Consider the following 14,734-nt stretch of genomic DNA (forward strand, 5'->3'; position numbering starts at 1 on the left):
TAATATGACATGAATATTCAGTACAAAAGAACACACAAAAAACGCTTATTCAGCTGGTTTGGGTGGAGAATCAGCCATGTGGATAAATGTTACTAATAATGTTAAACATGAGTAGCTCTCGGACACTTATTTTGTCAAAGTAGCTCTCAGAGGCAAAAAGGTTGGAGACCCCTGGTCTAGTGCAGTGATTCTCAACTGGTGGGTCGCGACCCAAAAGTCGGTTGCAGACCCATTTTCAGTGGGTCACGGGCTTTTGCCAAGGAAGGTGTTAATTGCTCAACAAGGATTTCTAGCAAATGAAATGTTCTTCTCTTCAAAAAAATTGGGGCTGTCAAAGTGTAACATTTTCCTGGTGTAGTTTTTAATGTCAAGACAACATCCCACTTCATGGCGGAGCTGGAGGGCGTAGTAGTAGGTATTTTAATAACCTTGCTGAAGCCTTACATTAAATGACAAACTTCCGTGATGACTGACTGGACGAGTGTTCTTACCTCTCTTGTGATAGGCCAACCAGACTGCGTCCATCCACACTGAGCAGCTGGTCTCCTGCTGCTAGACGGCCATCCTGTATGCACACACAAACACAAGTCACTATATTGCAGGAATGAAACCAGCTATCTGGGGTATCACTGAGAGAATGTACCTTTTCATGAGTCACTTTGTATTCCAAAAGGTACACTCAATGTAACACCAAAAAGAACACAGATGAAACAGAGAAAGACTTGAGAGTAGCAATGGGATGAAACTGCCTCACTTAAAGTGACTCTGTGGCATTTTACAGAATTTCATGGTTTTAAGCAGTGAAGCTGACTTTGCCAGTCCACCAACACACAAATCAGCCATCACAGCTGGATGTGACAAATTCAAGTCAATTAATTTTTATTTGTATAGCCCAATATTACATACAATGTCTCAAAGAGCTTTACAGGCCCACAACATCAGGATAATTCAATACTCTCTCTGGAAAGATGAGGAAAAACTTGCAATTTCCCTCGGGATAGATAAAGTCTTATCTCATTTTATCTCCCGAGAAAACCTTAACGTATAAGGAAAAGGAAAAGGAAGAGACCTATTCCAAGAGTTTCCCTCTGCAAGAACAGCTGGGTGGGCAATAGGAACTTCCAGTGGGATTATACAGAGGTACAAAAAAGGCATGCAAAGTAGTAAACACAGTCACAGTTCTACTCTATGACCCAAAACTATGGTGTAAGTTTATCATAGTACTTTTTAGTTCAGGTGTGTGTGTGTGTACTCACAATATCAGCAGCTCCCCCTTTGACTACAGACTTGATGTAAATCCCCAGTTTCTCCTGACCAGCACCCTATAGACAAAGACAGACAAAAGAGACCGAGACATTACCCGTGTTTATCTGCAAATAAACCAATTCAAAACTGTTCAACCTAAAACTTCAGAAAACGAAACAGGTTAAGTGATTGAGTTGTGCTTGGAGGAGGTGAATGAAAGCCAAACACAGGCACTGAATTGTACAGTAGTGGTCTACTGCAACAGAAGATATAAATTAGATTATATATTTAGATGCACACTATACGTACACTGTACAATTCAAAGCAAATGCAAACAAAGCAAAGATGCCAAAAATTATATATACAGTTCATTGGTTGTATGGCCAACTCAGGAAGGGCATGCGCAGAGTCCACATGCGAGACATGCAAGTCCAAGTTAGGTTCATGGTTACATGACCCTGAACTAACATTATTGTTACCACCCTCTTTGCGAAAGAGACATACAGGTGCAGCTCAATAAGTTACAGTATCAGTGAAAAGTCTATTTATTTCAGTAATTAAATTCAAAAAGTAAAACTGTCATATATTATAGATTCATTGCACACAAAGTGAAATATTTCAAGCCTCATTTTCAATGATTATGGCTTACAGCTCATGAAAACCAAAAAATCAGTATTTCAGAAAATATGAATATTGTGAAGAAGTTCATTATTGTAGACTCATGGTGTAAAAACTCAACTCAAATCACCTGCAAAGGTTTCCTGAGCATTTAAATTGTCTCAGTCTGGTTCAGTACGAGACACAATCATGGGGAAGACTACCATATTCTAATTTATTGAGCTGCACCTGTAACTCTGGCTAACTGGTTGTGCTTTGTTGCTGTTGCTTTGTTTCCCTTTTCACCTAATTTCACATATCCTTCTTCTCATGTTTTTGGTGCGTGCGCTTTGAAATTTTCGCTGCGATCAGTCTCGCGGGCCAGATTGCAGACTAATTAAGTGAACTTTGGACTAACACTGGACTAAAGTGTCATCACATCACACAATTGCTAAACCATTTTGACTTGTTTATCCTCCCAGTTGAGCGAGAAAATCAAATGCGAGAAATGAGCGAGAAATCAAATGCTGAATAAGCCATTCTTAAAAATGGAAATAAAAGCAAAACTAAATTTCAACACACAATTCTGCTGACAGAAAACTGGATACATACAGTACCATGATCACTTCTAGATGTAACCTTTACAGAAATGGTGTGAATAGCAGAGGGACAGAAAGTCAAGTTTACCTATCTAAGCACATGCACAAACACCCAAAATAGACATACATACGCCATGTACTTACTTGCTCCCATACACAACTGCGAGCAAGTAAGAAGCATACTTTAATACTGTATGGCTGCCACTGATAATCTGTAGTGTTGGTAAAGAATATCCTCATGAAACCCACAAATTTAGCTGGGATCTAAATATCCTTGCCCGGCCACATGCGGGGAGATGCAAATGATTACATGCAAATCTGCCCAAATAGACTTTACTCACCAATAAAACTCTGACCTTTATAATTAAAACTAACAGCTTTTCCCTTACACACTCCTTATAAACACCTCCTAACTTCAGCTTTACAGAAACATGTGTGTATGGGTGCAGTACATCCTCCCATTGTTCAAGCCTAAAGGGGGTGGGGGCGGGGGGCGCTCTCATACTATTGTTCTACTTTGAGTAACATTCTAAAAACACCAGAAATTTCCCACTTCAAAAACACTGTGGAAACAGCGTTTGGGGAATGCCTTTGCTGAAATCAACTCCTAACTCCAAACCAATTAATATACTTTTTATACTCCTGGCCACTGATTCCTGTACAGAATTCTGCACACAGATAATCCTATTCCAACCGAATTTACAATCCCCCGATTTAGCAAAAATTGACAAAGAACATAGCTTCCCCAACTTGTGCATTTTGGTGGAGGAAACTTTTAGAAGCAAAGCTTCTGAAGCTTTTTTTAAATGAATGAACATTTCTGTCGGCATCTGCCATTCTAATTGGCATATATGAAGCACAGTTCATATACAGTACACAGTGAAGCATACGCAGGGCTCCCTGAGAGTGTGCATGTAAAGAAGAAATGACGGGTGCAATGAGTGTGTGTGTGTGTCACTCACTCACTGACTATATGTATAATTCATATATACACAGATATAGTATATATGAAATCGCCAAATGAGTTTCTATATATATATATATATATATATATATATTTATAGATATGGATAAAGATACAGATATATGTGTGCAGTTTTAATCACTGGAGAATATACCTCATGCAATTAGAATAAAGATACTGCAGATGATGAATTAGCTAGCACGAGTGACATGACATCTCTCCATCCCGGTCTTCACTAAGCCATTCAGAGATAGTAAAACACATTTGCACCACAACTGTATACTGCTGTTACCTGGTCTCTCTTGCCCACCACAGAAAACCACATGATGCAGCAGCTGGTCGGTTTTGTCCTGACCAGTTCACATTTGGGATGTCCAGAATGGGACACACACACACGAATGTGCACACCTACTTTTATCCCAGAGGGCTTCACTCTTCCAACACGCAGCAACAAGTCCACAACCTCACAATTATACTAGGGTGTAATCCATTTACTGCAATGTCTCCATTCAAAGTACTATGTTCCGCTAAAAATGGGTAAAGTCAAAGAAACACTGGCATGTAAATGTTCAGTAAAAAAGTAAGAAAATCACATATCTTCATATCATAAAAAAAATGAAAGATGACTACAAAATGTCAGCACTGAAAAGGTTAAAAGTACAATATATTCCTCCATTTGTGCATTAGTATGTGTGCAAAGTATTGGATCCCATTTTGTTAGGAAATAGGAAGTAAATTCAGGCAGTGATCCAGTGGTGAAGTGAAAATGTTGGGTGGGATGCCGGCTGGTCAGACTGAGGAGGATCAATGTAATAGCTCCACCCACCTAACCAATACTGTGTACATACAGTATTGGTTGTGGGGTTAGACCTATTCTCCTCCTCATCCACAGGTTTGAAAATAAACCAAAGTCCTTCCTTCCTCCACAGGCACACACGCACACACACAAACAGAAACGATATTCTGCCTGCAACCATTTTGTGTCTCTGTGCTGCCTTGTTTGTTAAGTATGCCATCAAGAAAACTAAAGAATATACAACATAATGATGGTCTATGATGGCTTAGATATATTTGACTATATATTCTTGATTATATTTTTCTCTACTTTACTTAAGAAAAATTGATATTATTCATCAAAACGTTCCGCCACTAATATTTGAGTAATCATTCTACCATCAAACTCAAAATAAAAAAGGAGATGAAGAGACAAACATAAACTTTCATACTTTGACCCTGTCAGATTATTCTTATATCTATATATATATAAAGTATATAATTAGATATTACAGATGAAACCAAAAAGGTTGTCATTTTTACACTGAAATTGGAGGATCATTAGTTAAATAGTGACCTCATAGCATCAAAGCAGGTCTGCTAACACCATCATAAACTACCAAGTGTACAATGTCCTGTGCTTTGGTTCTATGCCAGCCTGGGACCTCCCCCTCTGTGTGTTCAATATTTTTAATGTTTCCTTCCTCTTTCACTGATGACAATGCAGGAGAATTGTATTCTGACAACATGGATGTGCTAGTCTGTTGTTTGTGGCACTTGGAGCATATTATTATATCTTCAGCCTCAGCTATTCCTGATTTATTTAGATATTTATCCATAACTAGAATTCATCAGATCATATCTAAATGTAATAAGAGTTATGATACTGTATGATTTTATGGACTCAAAGTTTGGAGTCTAGCAAGAATGTTTGAATTCATTTGACAACTTTGACAATACTCTGACTCAACTGGTACCCACAAGGCTGTTTTTGAAGAATATCTGCCTCAACCCCATAAAACAATCCATGCATCCATTTAATCCCGTTTATCTGGAGTCAGGACGTGGTGGCAGCAGGCTAAGCGGGGAATTCCAGACGTCCCTTTCCCCAGCAACCCTTTCTAGCTCCTTCTGGGAGATCCTGAGGCATTCCCAGGCTAGATAATTAATCCTTCTAGCGGGTTCTAGGTCTACCTCGGGGTCTCCTACCAGTAGGGTGTGCATGAAAAACATCAAAAGGGAGGCATCCAGGAAGCATCCTAATCTGATGCCCGAAACACATTACATTACAGTCATTTAGCAGATGCTTTTATCCAAAGCGACTTCCAATTGAAATTTATCTTGCACCCCTCATATGACACACACACAAACACATGCATTGCAGAGGGGGTGCAGGGTAGCCATTATACAGCGCCCATGGAGCAGTTGGGGGTTCGGTGCCTTGCTCAAGTGCACCTCGGCAGTGCCCTCGATGCGAACTGGCAACTCACCAGCTACCAGTCCACTTACTTGGTCCATACAGGACTCGAACCGGCGAACCTCTGGTTCCCAAGCTGAGTCCCTATGGACTGAGCTACTGCCTCCCCACCTCAACTGGCTCCCTTTCGAGGCTACACCGACCTCCCTCCAGGTGTCCGAGCTCCTTACTCTTTCTCTAAGGCTGAGCTGAGCCTAGCCTATACTGTATGATTTCATTGACTCACAGTTTGGAGTCTAGCAAGAATGTTTGAATTCATTTGACAACTTTGACAATACTCTGATTCAACTGGTACCCACAAGGCTGTTTTTGAAGAATATCTGCCTAAATCACATAAAACAATCCATGCATCCATTTTATCCCGCTTATCTGGAGTCAGGACGTGGAGGCAGCAGGCTAAGCAGGGAATTCCAGACGTCCCTTCTACGCTTAAGGCAGCAATTCACTCCGAACACGGAGAAGGCATCCCGTCGTTTTCCGGCAGGCTTTGGCCTAAAGTGCTCTGATACCATGTACACTTATAAACAAGCTGAAATAGATAATTATTTTATAGCCTGTAATAGAAAGACCATTTTCTCAGCTTCCCGTTACTCACAATGGTTTCACGTTATCACCAGGGAAACCAGGGTGCGCTCATTCTGCGTAACAGACCTAGGTGATTATAAATTTACATATATAGGCATGTAACATCATGCAACATTAGAATCAGCGTCAGACACCTTCACATGCATTTCCTCTGGGCAGATTTACTTCATACTCCACTTAAGCCACATGCCATGTACATTTGGTAAACGGCAGACGGACAGGACTAAACTGCAATGTCACTGCTTTTGAAGAAAGGAAACAAGAGTTTGCACAGGAGTAATTATGGCCCAATTACCAAAAAGCTATGTAACTGAAGAATAACTGTACTTCACAGTGTTAAATAAATGCACTCAGGGCATTTCTTGCATCTTTAGGTCTAATCCAGAATTCATCCATATTCATACAATTCACCTTGTTCACACACCTAAACAAATGGACAGACAGTTTCATAGTCCAGATGAAATTAAACCTCCACCCAAATAAAGAGACATCGACACACAACAACACACATATACTATGTGCTTCCTCAACTTTCTCTACAAATTAAGTTTAAATACACACACTTTCACATGGTATCTCCTACCTTGGCAGCAACAATGCTCAGGCCCATTCCGTTGTGCTTCTTCAGGGTTACAGTGACAACCTCCGGCTCTTTCCTCATTGGCTGAAAAAGGAGATAGAAAAAAAGGTCAAAACGTGTGAGGGGAGTAATACCCCTTATTGTCTCTTAGCTCTTTCAGAAAAGTTGCTTAACTGTTCCTTTGTCTGCCTCTGCAATGTTATCAAGGAAAATAAGACTGTGGAGTAAAAGAAGGAAGGGTAAAAAAGGGGTGGAGGAGGGATAAACGGCAGACCACAGACGAACCTGTGGTCCCTGGAATCTAGTCAAGAATGAAAAACCACATTGTGGCTACCCACACACATACCAGTGCCCATTTGGGAAGGGTGTGTGATTGAGTGAGTGAGAACAGAGAGACTGTGAGTTATGATTAATCATCGGTTCTTCTTTATTTATTAAAACCCAGAACCCAACAAAACTACCATCACACCATTTTGCAAGAATCACGTGATCTGAGGCATATCTTAAATCTTTTTTAGTCTGTGTTACGCCAGTTGTATGGTTGCGTTCTTGTCTATTTGTATACGTCTATGTGGTGTGTGTGTGCGTTCCGTCTCTCTCTGTGAATGCATCCCCAGAGTCTTCTTCTTTTCTGGTGAGCAGAAAAGAAGTGCCTGCAGCAGAGGTGGCTGCATCACTCTGGCTGACAGCTCACAGCGTCTTTTGCCCCCCACCCAATTTCCCACCCAGCATCCTGTGATCATTTGATAACTTGGAGTAGTAGTACAACGCTGGGTAGTGGTAAGGTGTTTCTTTGTATGTCATTGTTATGGTTGTTAACTGATCACTAAATAGATTTTGCACTGTATTCAGATTGTTTGGTGAGTGGCTGACTTGAGAACTGGGTGAGGACATTCTTTTTTGTTTTTACATGTTTACATGTTGCATTGTGATTCCCCTCGATCTGGTCATAACAGTCTGTTACTGCATTGAATTACAAACATAACTTAATTTTGCATAATAAAATAAAAAAGACAACTAAACAGCTTCCACAGCAGCTGCTGAGGGCTCGCTTTTCTTTCATTTGCGCCAAACTCTAAATAACCCTGGCATGTGGCAGTGGAGCGTTGGTGGTATTATTAATGATGACTGGCAACTAGGCAGTTCTAAAAACAGAACAGGTGTTTGAGTAAGAAGAATCAATTTATAATCATCGGCTCTATTGGGGGATAACTGGAAATGATAACATAATTTTAACCTCTTCATTGGTCACATATGAATGATTTTTAGTTGAATTGTTCCTCTCTTAAAAACACAGGTCCTACAGCAGGTTAGCCCACTTAGTTTTGTTTACTCATTGTGCTGGCTCTCCTTGTTCCATGCAGCCCAAATGTTTTTTTAAGATCTTCATGTAGAGCCGAAACCAATTACATTGCACACAGTATGCTTAATCAAGTAGACCAAAACACTGTCTATGAAAATCTTTGATGAGTGGAGTTACCCTGCATGAGCCAGTGCCTTACCATTTCAGAGTTATTAGCAGTGGAGAAGTGGCTGTCACAGTCAGCTCCTTCGAAGTGGATGGTCCAGGTACCAGGTGAACGTGGATGTGGTGTTAACCTACAAAACCCTAATAGAGAGAACATGCACACACATTAACACACAACAGTCAGTAAGTCACAGTGAGCGACTAGTGTAGTAAAGCCACCTAGGTAATCTGTGAACCTTTTGCCAAAGTCCAATCAAATAGACACATGCTGCATTCATATTCACATCAACATTGAAAATATGAATTTCATATTCTATACTAACAGGGAACGCTTAGACTCAGCTTTTATCAAGAAATTCAAAGTTGACCGGACTTCAGATCAAAACTCACCAATTAATTCAGTTTTCAATTTAATTCAATTGACAACAATGTGCCAAGATATGTTTTTGATCACAAACACGCAAACACATCAGCCAAATTACCGCAAGACTGAAACAGGGTTCAAATTGTGTGGGACCATGTGTTGCTCTCTGTGAAGAGCTTATCTGCATGCAAACAAGGAAGTGCCACTGTAACTCCTCTTTCAGGGCAAATGCTAATAAGAGGCCTGTGACAGGTCTTTATGAATGAGGGAACGTGGTTGTGTGACACCATTTCCCTTTTAAGGACTCAATTTGGTGCTATGATTAATGAATTACCCCCTCATCTGCTGTGCAGATTTTTGTCCCAACTCTGTCTTTGACAAACAACTTTGAGGAACCTCAGGAAACAATCAAGGTCATTAAAGACTGAGGTTGAGAAACTAATTATCAAACCTATCTATTTCTTAATATTGGAATAGATCGCAAAATATGTATCTTACCACGCTGCAGCAGTGGCTCCAGGAAGTCCTGTAGGCCATTCGGGAGGCTGCGCACCACATCACAAGAGTACCCGTCTTCAGGAAGGAGGAATGGGAGCTGGAGGTCCGGATCCTCCTCCAACTGAACCTCTCTTCCGTCACTCCTCGCCAATTCATCTGCTGTGTTTTCTGCCACAGCCACCACATGGTCTATAAGCTCCTAAACATATGTGCACACATGCCAAATGTGAACACACATAAGTCCACCAGAAAGGTTGTTGTATAATCTAACAGATGATTAATGAGCAACATCAGTGATGATCAGCAATAAAAACACAGAGGACAAAAATAAATAAATAAAAAGCAGTGTCACGGTTGCAGAAAATAATGATGTTTGTTCATTTGTTGTGACCATGCATATGAAATATTGGGATGCTACATTGACGTGATTGATCTTTGACTGAAAGGTTTGAGCAGAACATGTCACCGTAAACCTAGAGATGACCCAAACATTGGTGGTCATCTTTGGTACAGAAACACACACAAATTTGAGTGTACAGTGAGAACTGCTTTGTGGAAAGCTGCTTTTGATGTTCCTGGATGAGTAAAGCGACCCTTATTCACAGAACATAATTTAAATGCAACACTGACGGTTCACATTTCAACTTTGTTGACCATTTTGCACAAAACAATGGTGTACGTGTGTCTGTATGACATACAGGCGGGATGTAAGGCTCATCTGGAGCACAGTGGTAGTTGGTCATGATCGCGTGGAGCTGCAATGAGTTGAGTTTGAAGCAGGTGTTGTGTATGTTCTGGACATCCTGCATGGAGTATTTGTCCATCGTCAGCAGGGTGGTGGCCTGATACACAGATAAACAAAATTATTTAGTGAAAAAGTCAAGTAAAACTGAAAGCAATGAGCTCCATTCATCAATGTAACTAACTAATCTGGACTACAAAAGAGTCCAGAAGCATATCAGAAAATCCTTTTACACCTACCTGAACAATCCGACTGAGGTGGCAGTCAGCAGCCAGCTCGAGGCCCTGTTTCTCAGCCCAGGCCTCAATGTGGCTGAGCTGCTGCCGGAGGATAGCTCCCCAATAGTGGCAACATAACCCGGAATCTGTGTCTGTCACCAGCTTGTTGAACAGCCACATGTTGATGAAGTGGAAAAGCTGTGAAAACAGCTGGATGGTCAGAGCAGCGTTGACCCGACACCGACGCAGCAGCGACATTGCCCCAGTCAGGGTGTGCAGGACATCCTCTGCAAAGACATGAGCAGAGATGGGAGACTGAAATGTTTCCAAAGGGTAGCGACTGTGACAAAGCCATAAAGCAAATCTACCAAGAAAATATACACAGAAACGCCATATAACAACAACAATACACTTATTTATATCTTGCATCAACATCGAATAAATCATCCAGATACTTAAATCTGATCACAGTACTTCCATGCACACCTTAACATTTGACCTAATCTGGAGCGGCAACTTGATGTGATTGAGGAACTGTTGCTGGAGACAGCGAAAGGCCTGACGTAAAAATTACTAGTAGTGATATGATGAATAAATGATCATTGTTCGCGGAGCAAAGGGGGTAGTGGTCTTAAATAGGCCAGCTATAAGATCTGTGTAAAAGGGGCCATAATGACGGAGTGGTGACTTTTCTAGGGCGTACCCTGCCTCTTCACCAATGACCTCTGGGATAGGCTCCTGCCTCACCCTTGACCCTGAAAAGAACAAATGGGTATAGGGAATGGATGGATGGATGGAAGATTGGAGGGATGCATGTGTGCGTGTCTGTGTGTAACAACAGTTTTTATGAGCTTTTAAGATTCAGATGCCGTACAATCTCAAGTCGTTACACAGTCGCAGTGTCATTTGAGAGGTTTGGGAAAAAAAACCCACATTTTGCTTTGAGTCAAAGTAAGCACAAGTAGTATTGCAGATGTTGCTCATTTTTACCATTGCTCTTGAACAGTAGATGATTATGTATTACCTATTTTAGGTCTCTGTGGATTATTTTCCTCAGGGTCATCCAGAAAGGCTGGCATGTAGTTGTTTAAATCTGCCTGGAGACAGTGGACCAGGTACCTGCGTAAAAATGTTAGAGCATGTTTAAAATAGGGAATTTAGAATCCAGGTGTATGTTTCTCCTGTGGATTAATAATAATCTAAAAATGACAAATCTGGCTAACGATATTCAGAGTGGTTACTCAGTCTGGTTACATGTGAGATAATGGAGGTTATGATAAATGGTAATGTGTCCTCACTTTGTTTTCACATCGAAACTACGGTGCGTTAAGAGTCAGTGTAGGGTGATTTTATAAAAAGAAATAATAATAATAATAAATAAATAAATAATAATAAACGCAAGCAAACTTTGTGGTGTACTTATTATTCACATGGAAAACTTATGATGGAACATGGTTGTTCAATGCTATTTGACCTTAATGTCATGTTAAATATACCACTTCACTGCAGGTTTGATGTTTTCCTGAAGAAGTAACAAATCTGATTCCCAAAATAGTTGTAACAGAGATCCAGCTTTATCAAAAACATGTTGGAAGGCCAGCTGGTGAAAATTCACGTCATTAACTGATGGGAAATAAATCTTCATAATCACTACCTACCATGGGGAATTGATCTGCACTGAAATCCCTGCACTCTTGGTGCGCACCAACCTTACTTTTCCCTTTGATCGGTTCATTTCAGAAAGTATGAACAATCACACTAAGAAGGTGCACACTGAGGAAATTAACCCTGGCCCAGCAAAATTGGCTGTCCAGTGCTTCCAATAATTATTTCACTGCAGATGTGAGAACATTTTTACAATAAGCAGAGAGAAATGATGCCCAATTCTCAGGACTGATTATGTTTTACTTAACGTCAAAACAAATGGAGATCAATAAGTCAGTAGTGTTACATCAGAACTAGTTTGTGTCTTCTTGCTCTAAATTCGTGCTGTATTATGGAGTTTTAATGTTGCAGTTCAGACATCTGTATAAACTTTTTCGACTTGTTGCGTCATCACAAGCTGGTTGTAGCCGAGTGCTCATAACCCAATCAGCTAACACCAATATGAATGATCATCTCACATTTTAGTGTGCTTTATTTCATGCAATGTGAAACCAGCAAAAACAACTTAAAAAAGATACAATGGAACAAAAGGTTGAACTCTGGTGTGACCTCTTAGTGTGGATCTTTTCTTAACTTCATGAACCCTGGTATCTATTCTACCCCACATTCACTCACAACCACACAAACTGACTTGAAGGCCATCTGGACAAGATGTGCAAGGACGTCTTGGGCGTCAAGCGTGATGCGACTTAGGTCTCGGTCCTGCTTGATGAAGTTGAGGAGCTCAGAAGCATTGGCCATCCAGAATGCCAGCGCCCCTGCAATGTTCTTCTGCTTCTGCAATGTACCAATAATAGCCACACAAAAAACACAGGGGTGTGTTAGAGCAACAGAAGTCAGTATAGACCTAAGAGTTATAAAGAAGGCAGGAGATGGTTTCTGTTTGATTGCCAGTCAGAAGGAGTCGTTAATACAGGGATACGCTCATGCCCCACCCACCCCTCCTTTCAAGCCAAACCAGTGTAGAGAAGAGGAGTGGTCATCAATGCCATACAACCCAGGACAGTAAAGGAAAATGTCTTCACTCTTTCCTGCATGGCCTTCGAAAAGAAAGTCCTGTCTTCTACAAAGGCTGGTTTGAGTTGGCCACTCCTCTTCCCTCCAAGACACATCTCCCTTTACCAGGTCACCAGACACTTGCCTCTTTTGATAACCTGTTCAATGTTGCGATTTCACAAATAGACTGGTGGGGGTAGGTTTACTGTAAGTGGCTGATAAACTCAAACTAGTTTGAGACCAAGGACAGGAGGTGTCAACAAGCCACTATCTATTAATTTCAGATCAACAAGCCTTATTCTTCTTCTTGTCAAATGTGGTGAAATTTCAATTCTTCTTTGTTTGCTATCAATGTGAATAGTTTCACAAGATAATATGGGGGTTTTAAAACTGCTTAATATGTTCTGTATTTCAAAACCTGCATGTAGGCAATTATTAAGGATAATTTTCACAAATGTCCAAAACCAAATGGACATATTCAGATTATACTAGTACTGTGTTTATTCATGTATGAGCGAAAATGACTCCTTTTTCACATTCATTTCTTGGTGGACAGCTGAACCTGGAATGGATTAAGAAGTATGTAGACTGAATACTGTGCAACTTGGCCTTGGTTAAGGTTAACTGTCACACATTCCTGTTGTGTCCAATCAGTGCAAAGCACATAGTGGGAGGAACCAAATCAGGGGAAACAAGCAGGAACACAACAAATTGAATTCACTGGTAGCATGACAGATTAGCCTACATCAGTGGTTCCCAAACCTTTCCTGCAGGCCCCCCCTTTTATCACTCCTCTTCCGATCCCACACCGCACCCCCCCTAGGGGACGCGCCCCCCACTTTGGGAAGCACTGGCCTACATTATTGATGTAATGCTGCCACTTGCTGGACAAATTGAAAATAGCAGTGATTATGCCTTAATATTGACTATGAAATGTAGCAGTTTTGGCAGAAAAAGTATGTATTAATACATATACAATAATAATATGGAAAAATAAATTGTTTAATGGTTGAACAACTTATGGGCAGCCCTAGACTGTAAATATTCAGCAGAAGGCTCATCAGTCATTAGCGAGGATTCTGTGAAGTAAGTTATAGTAATTTTCTATTCTGACATCAACAAAAAGCATTATAGAGGTTAATGTCTGGTGAGCTGAGTAGAAAATATCCCTGCTACTCAGACAAGTAACAGATGTGCCAAGCCAACTCATGTATTCCCGCCTTGAAAAACACAACACAGAAAAACCTTCATTCAAAACAGGCAGAGAATGAGAGATGGAGCAGAGTGCATCAAAAGGAAGATGACAAAAAAACTGTGAAAACAAGTCAGACACAGACGGGTGGATGAACATGGTAAATGTCCAAACAGACAAAGCAGCGGAAATGAAGGTCAGAGGGACATGACTCGTCTCTCATCCACTCTGCTAAGTGGGAAGCAAGATGTGGTATCATATAAAATAGATGCCAGAATTTAAGAGGGAGCAATGATGGAAAAGAGGGTTTGCTTTGTTTTTTTCTTTTTAGTACCAGGCGGGTCCAGGAAGCTGAATGTAATTAGTTGGGTTGATGTTGCTGTTGTTGCTTAGTTATCCAGCTGTGGGAGGACTCATTGTTATGGCTTAATATTACATTTCTGTTAGAATGGAGAAAAAAGAAGCAGCAGCAACAATGGAGGGCTGGTATAAAAAAAAGCAGAAGAATACGAGGGGAGGAGAGAAGATAGAAGGTAGAAGGTAAATGATCTAACTCCATGTTTTTAAGCTTCAAAGGAACATCACACTTCTGTGTGTTTCTATGAATGTTTGACGATACACAATCAAGGTCATAGATTTTTGTTCAAACTATAACTAATTGTGTTCCCGCAACTGATGCAAATAGATGAACTCAATCATGTAAATTTTGTAATCTGAGTAAATCACCTCATTCCATTTGCATTTCCTTCCATCATTTTTGTCTATGAATA

The 14,734-nt window shown here is 40.6% G+C and overlaps 1 protein-coding gene across 6 annotated transcripts in view; it reads right to left on the reverse strand.

Moving 5' to 3' along the window:
* The window catches only part of afdna (afadin, adherens junction formation factor a), an 84,399-nt gene that overhangs the window by 22,373 nt on the left and 47,292 nt on the right, over window positions 1-14,734 (reverse strand). For all 6 annotated transcript variants that reach the window (XM_076168022.1, XM_076168019.1, XM_076168020.1 and 3 more), the window contains 9 exons: window positions 12,408-12,553; window positions 11,136-11,230; window positions 10,133-10,398; window positions 9,850-9,993; window positions 9,152-9,350; window positions 8,324-8,430; window positions 6,825-6,905; window positions 1,257-1,322; window positions 492-565 (listed from right to left, as the gene is read on the reverse strand). In XM_076168022.1, coding sequence (XP_076024137.1) covers window positions 492-565; window positions 1,257-1,322; window positions 6,825-6,905; window positions 8,324-8,430; window positions 9,152-9,350; window positions 9,850-9,993; window positions 10,133-10,398; window positions 11,136-11,230; window positions 12,408-12,553 — 1,178 coding nt within the window. The remainder of the gene's footprint in view (window positions 1-491; window positions 566-1,256; window positions 1,323-6,824; window positions 6,906-8,323; window positions 8,431-9,151; window positions 9,351-9,849; window positions 9,994-10,132; window positions 10,399-11,135; window positions 11,231-12,407; window positions 12,554-14,734) is intronic.

Source organism: Genypterus blacodes, unplaced genomic scaffold (assembly GCF_046128005.1).
Source record: "Genypterus blacodes isolate CSIRO-AG114 ecotype Tasmania unplaced genomic scaffold, CSIRO-AGI_Gbla_v1 ptg000185l_1, whole genome shotgun sequence".
NCBI lineage: Eukaryota > Metazoa > Chordata > Actinopteri > Ophidiiformes > Ophidiidae > Genypterus > Genypterus blacodes.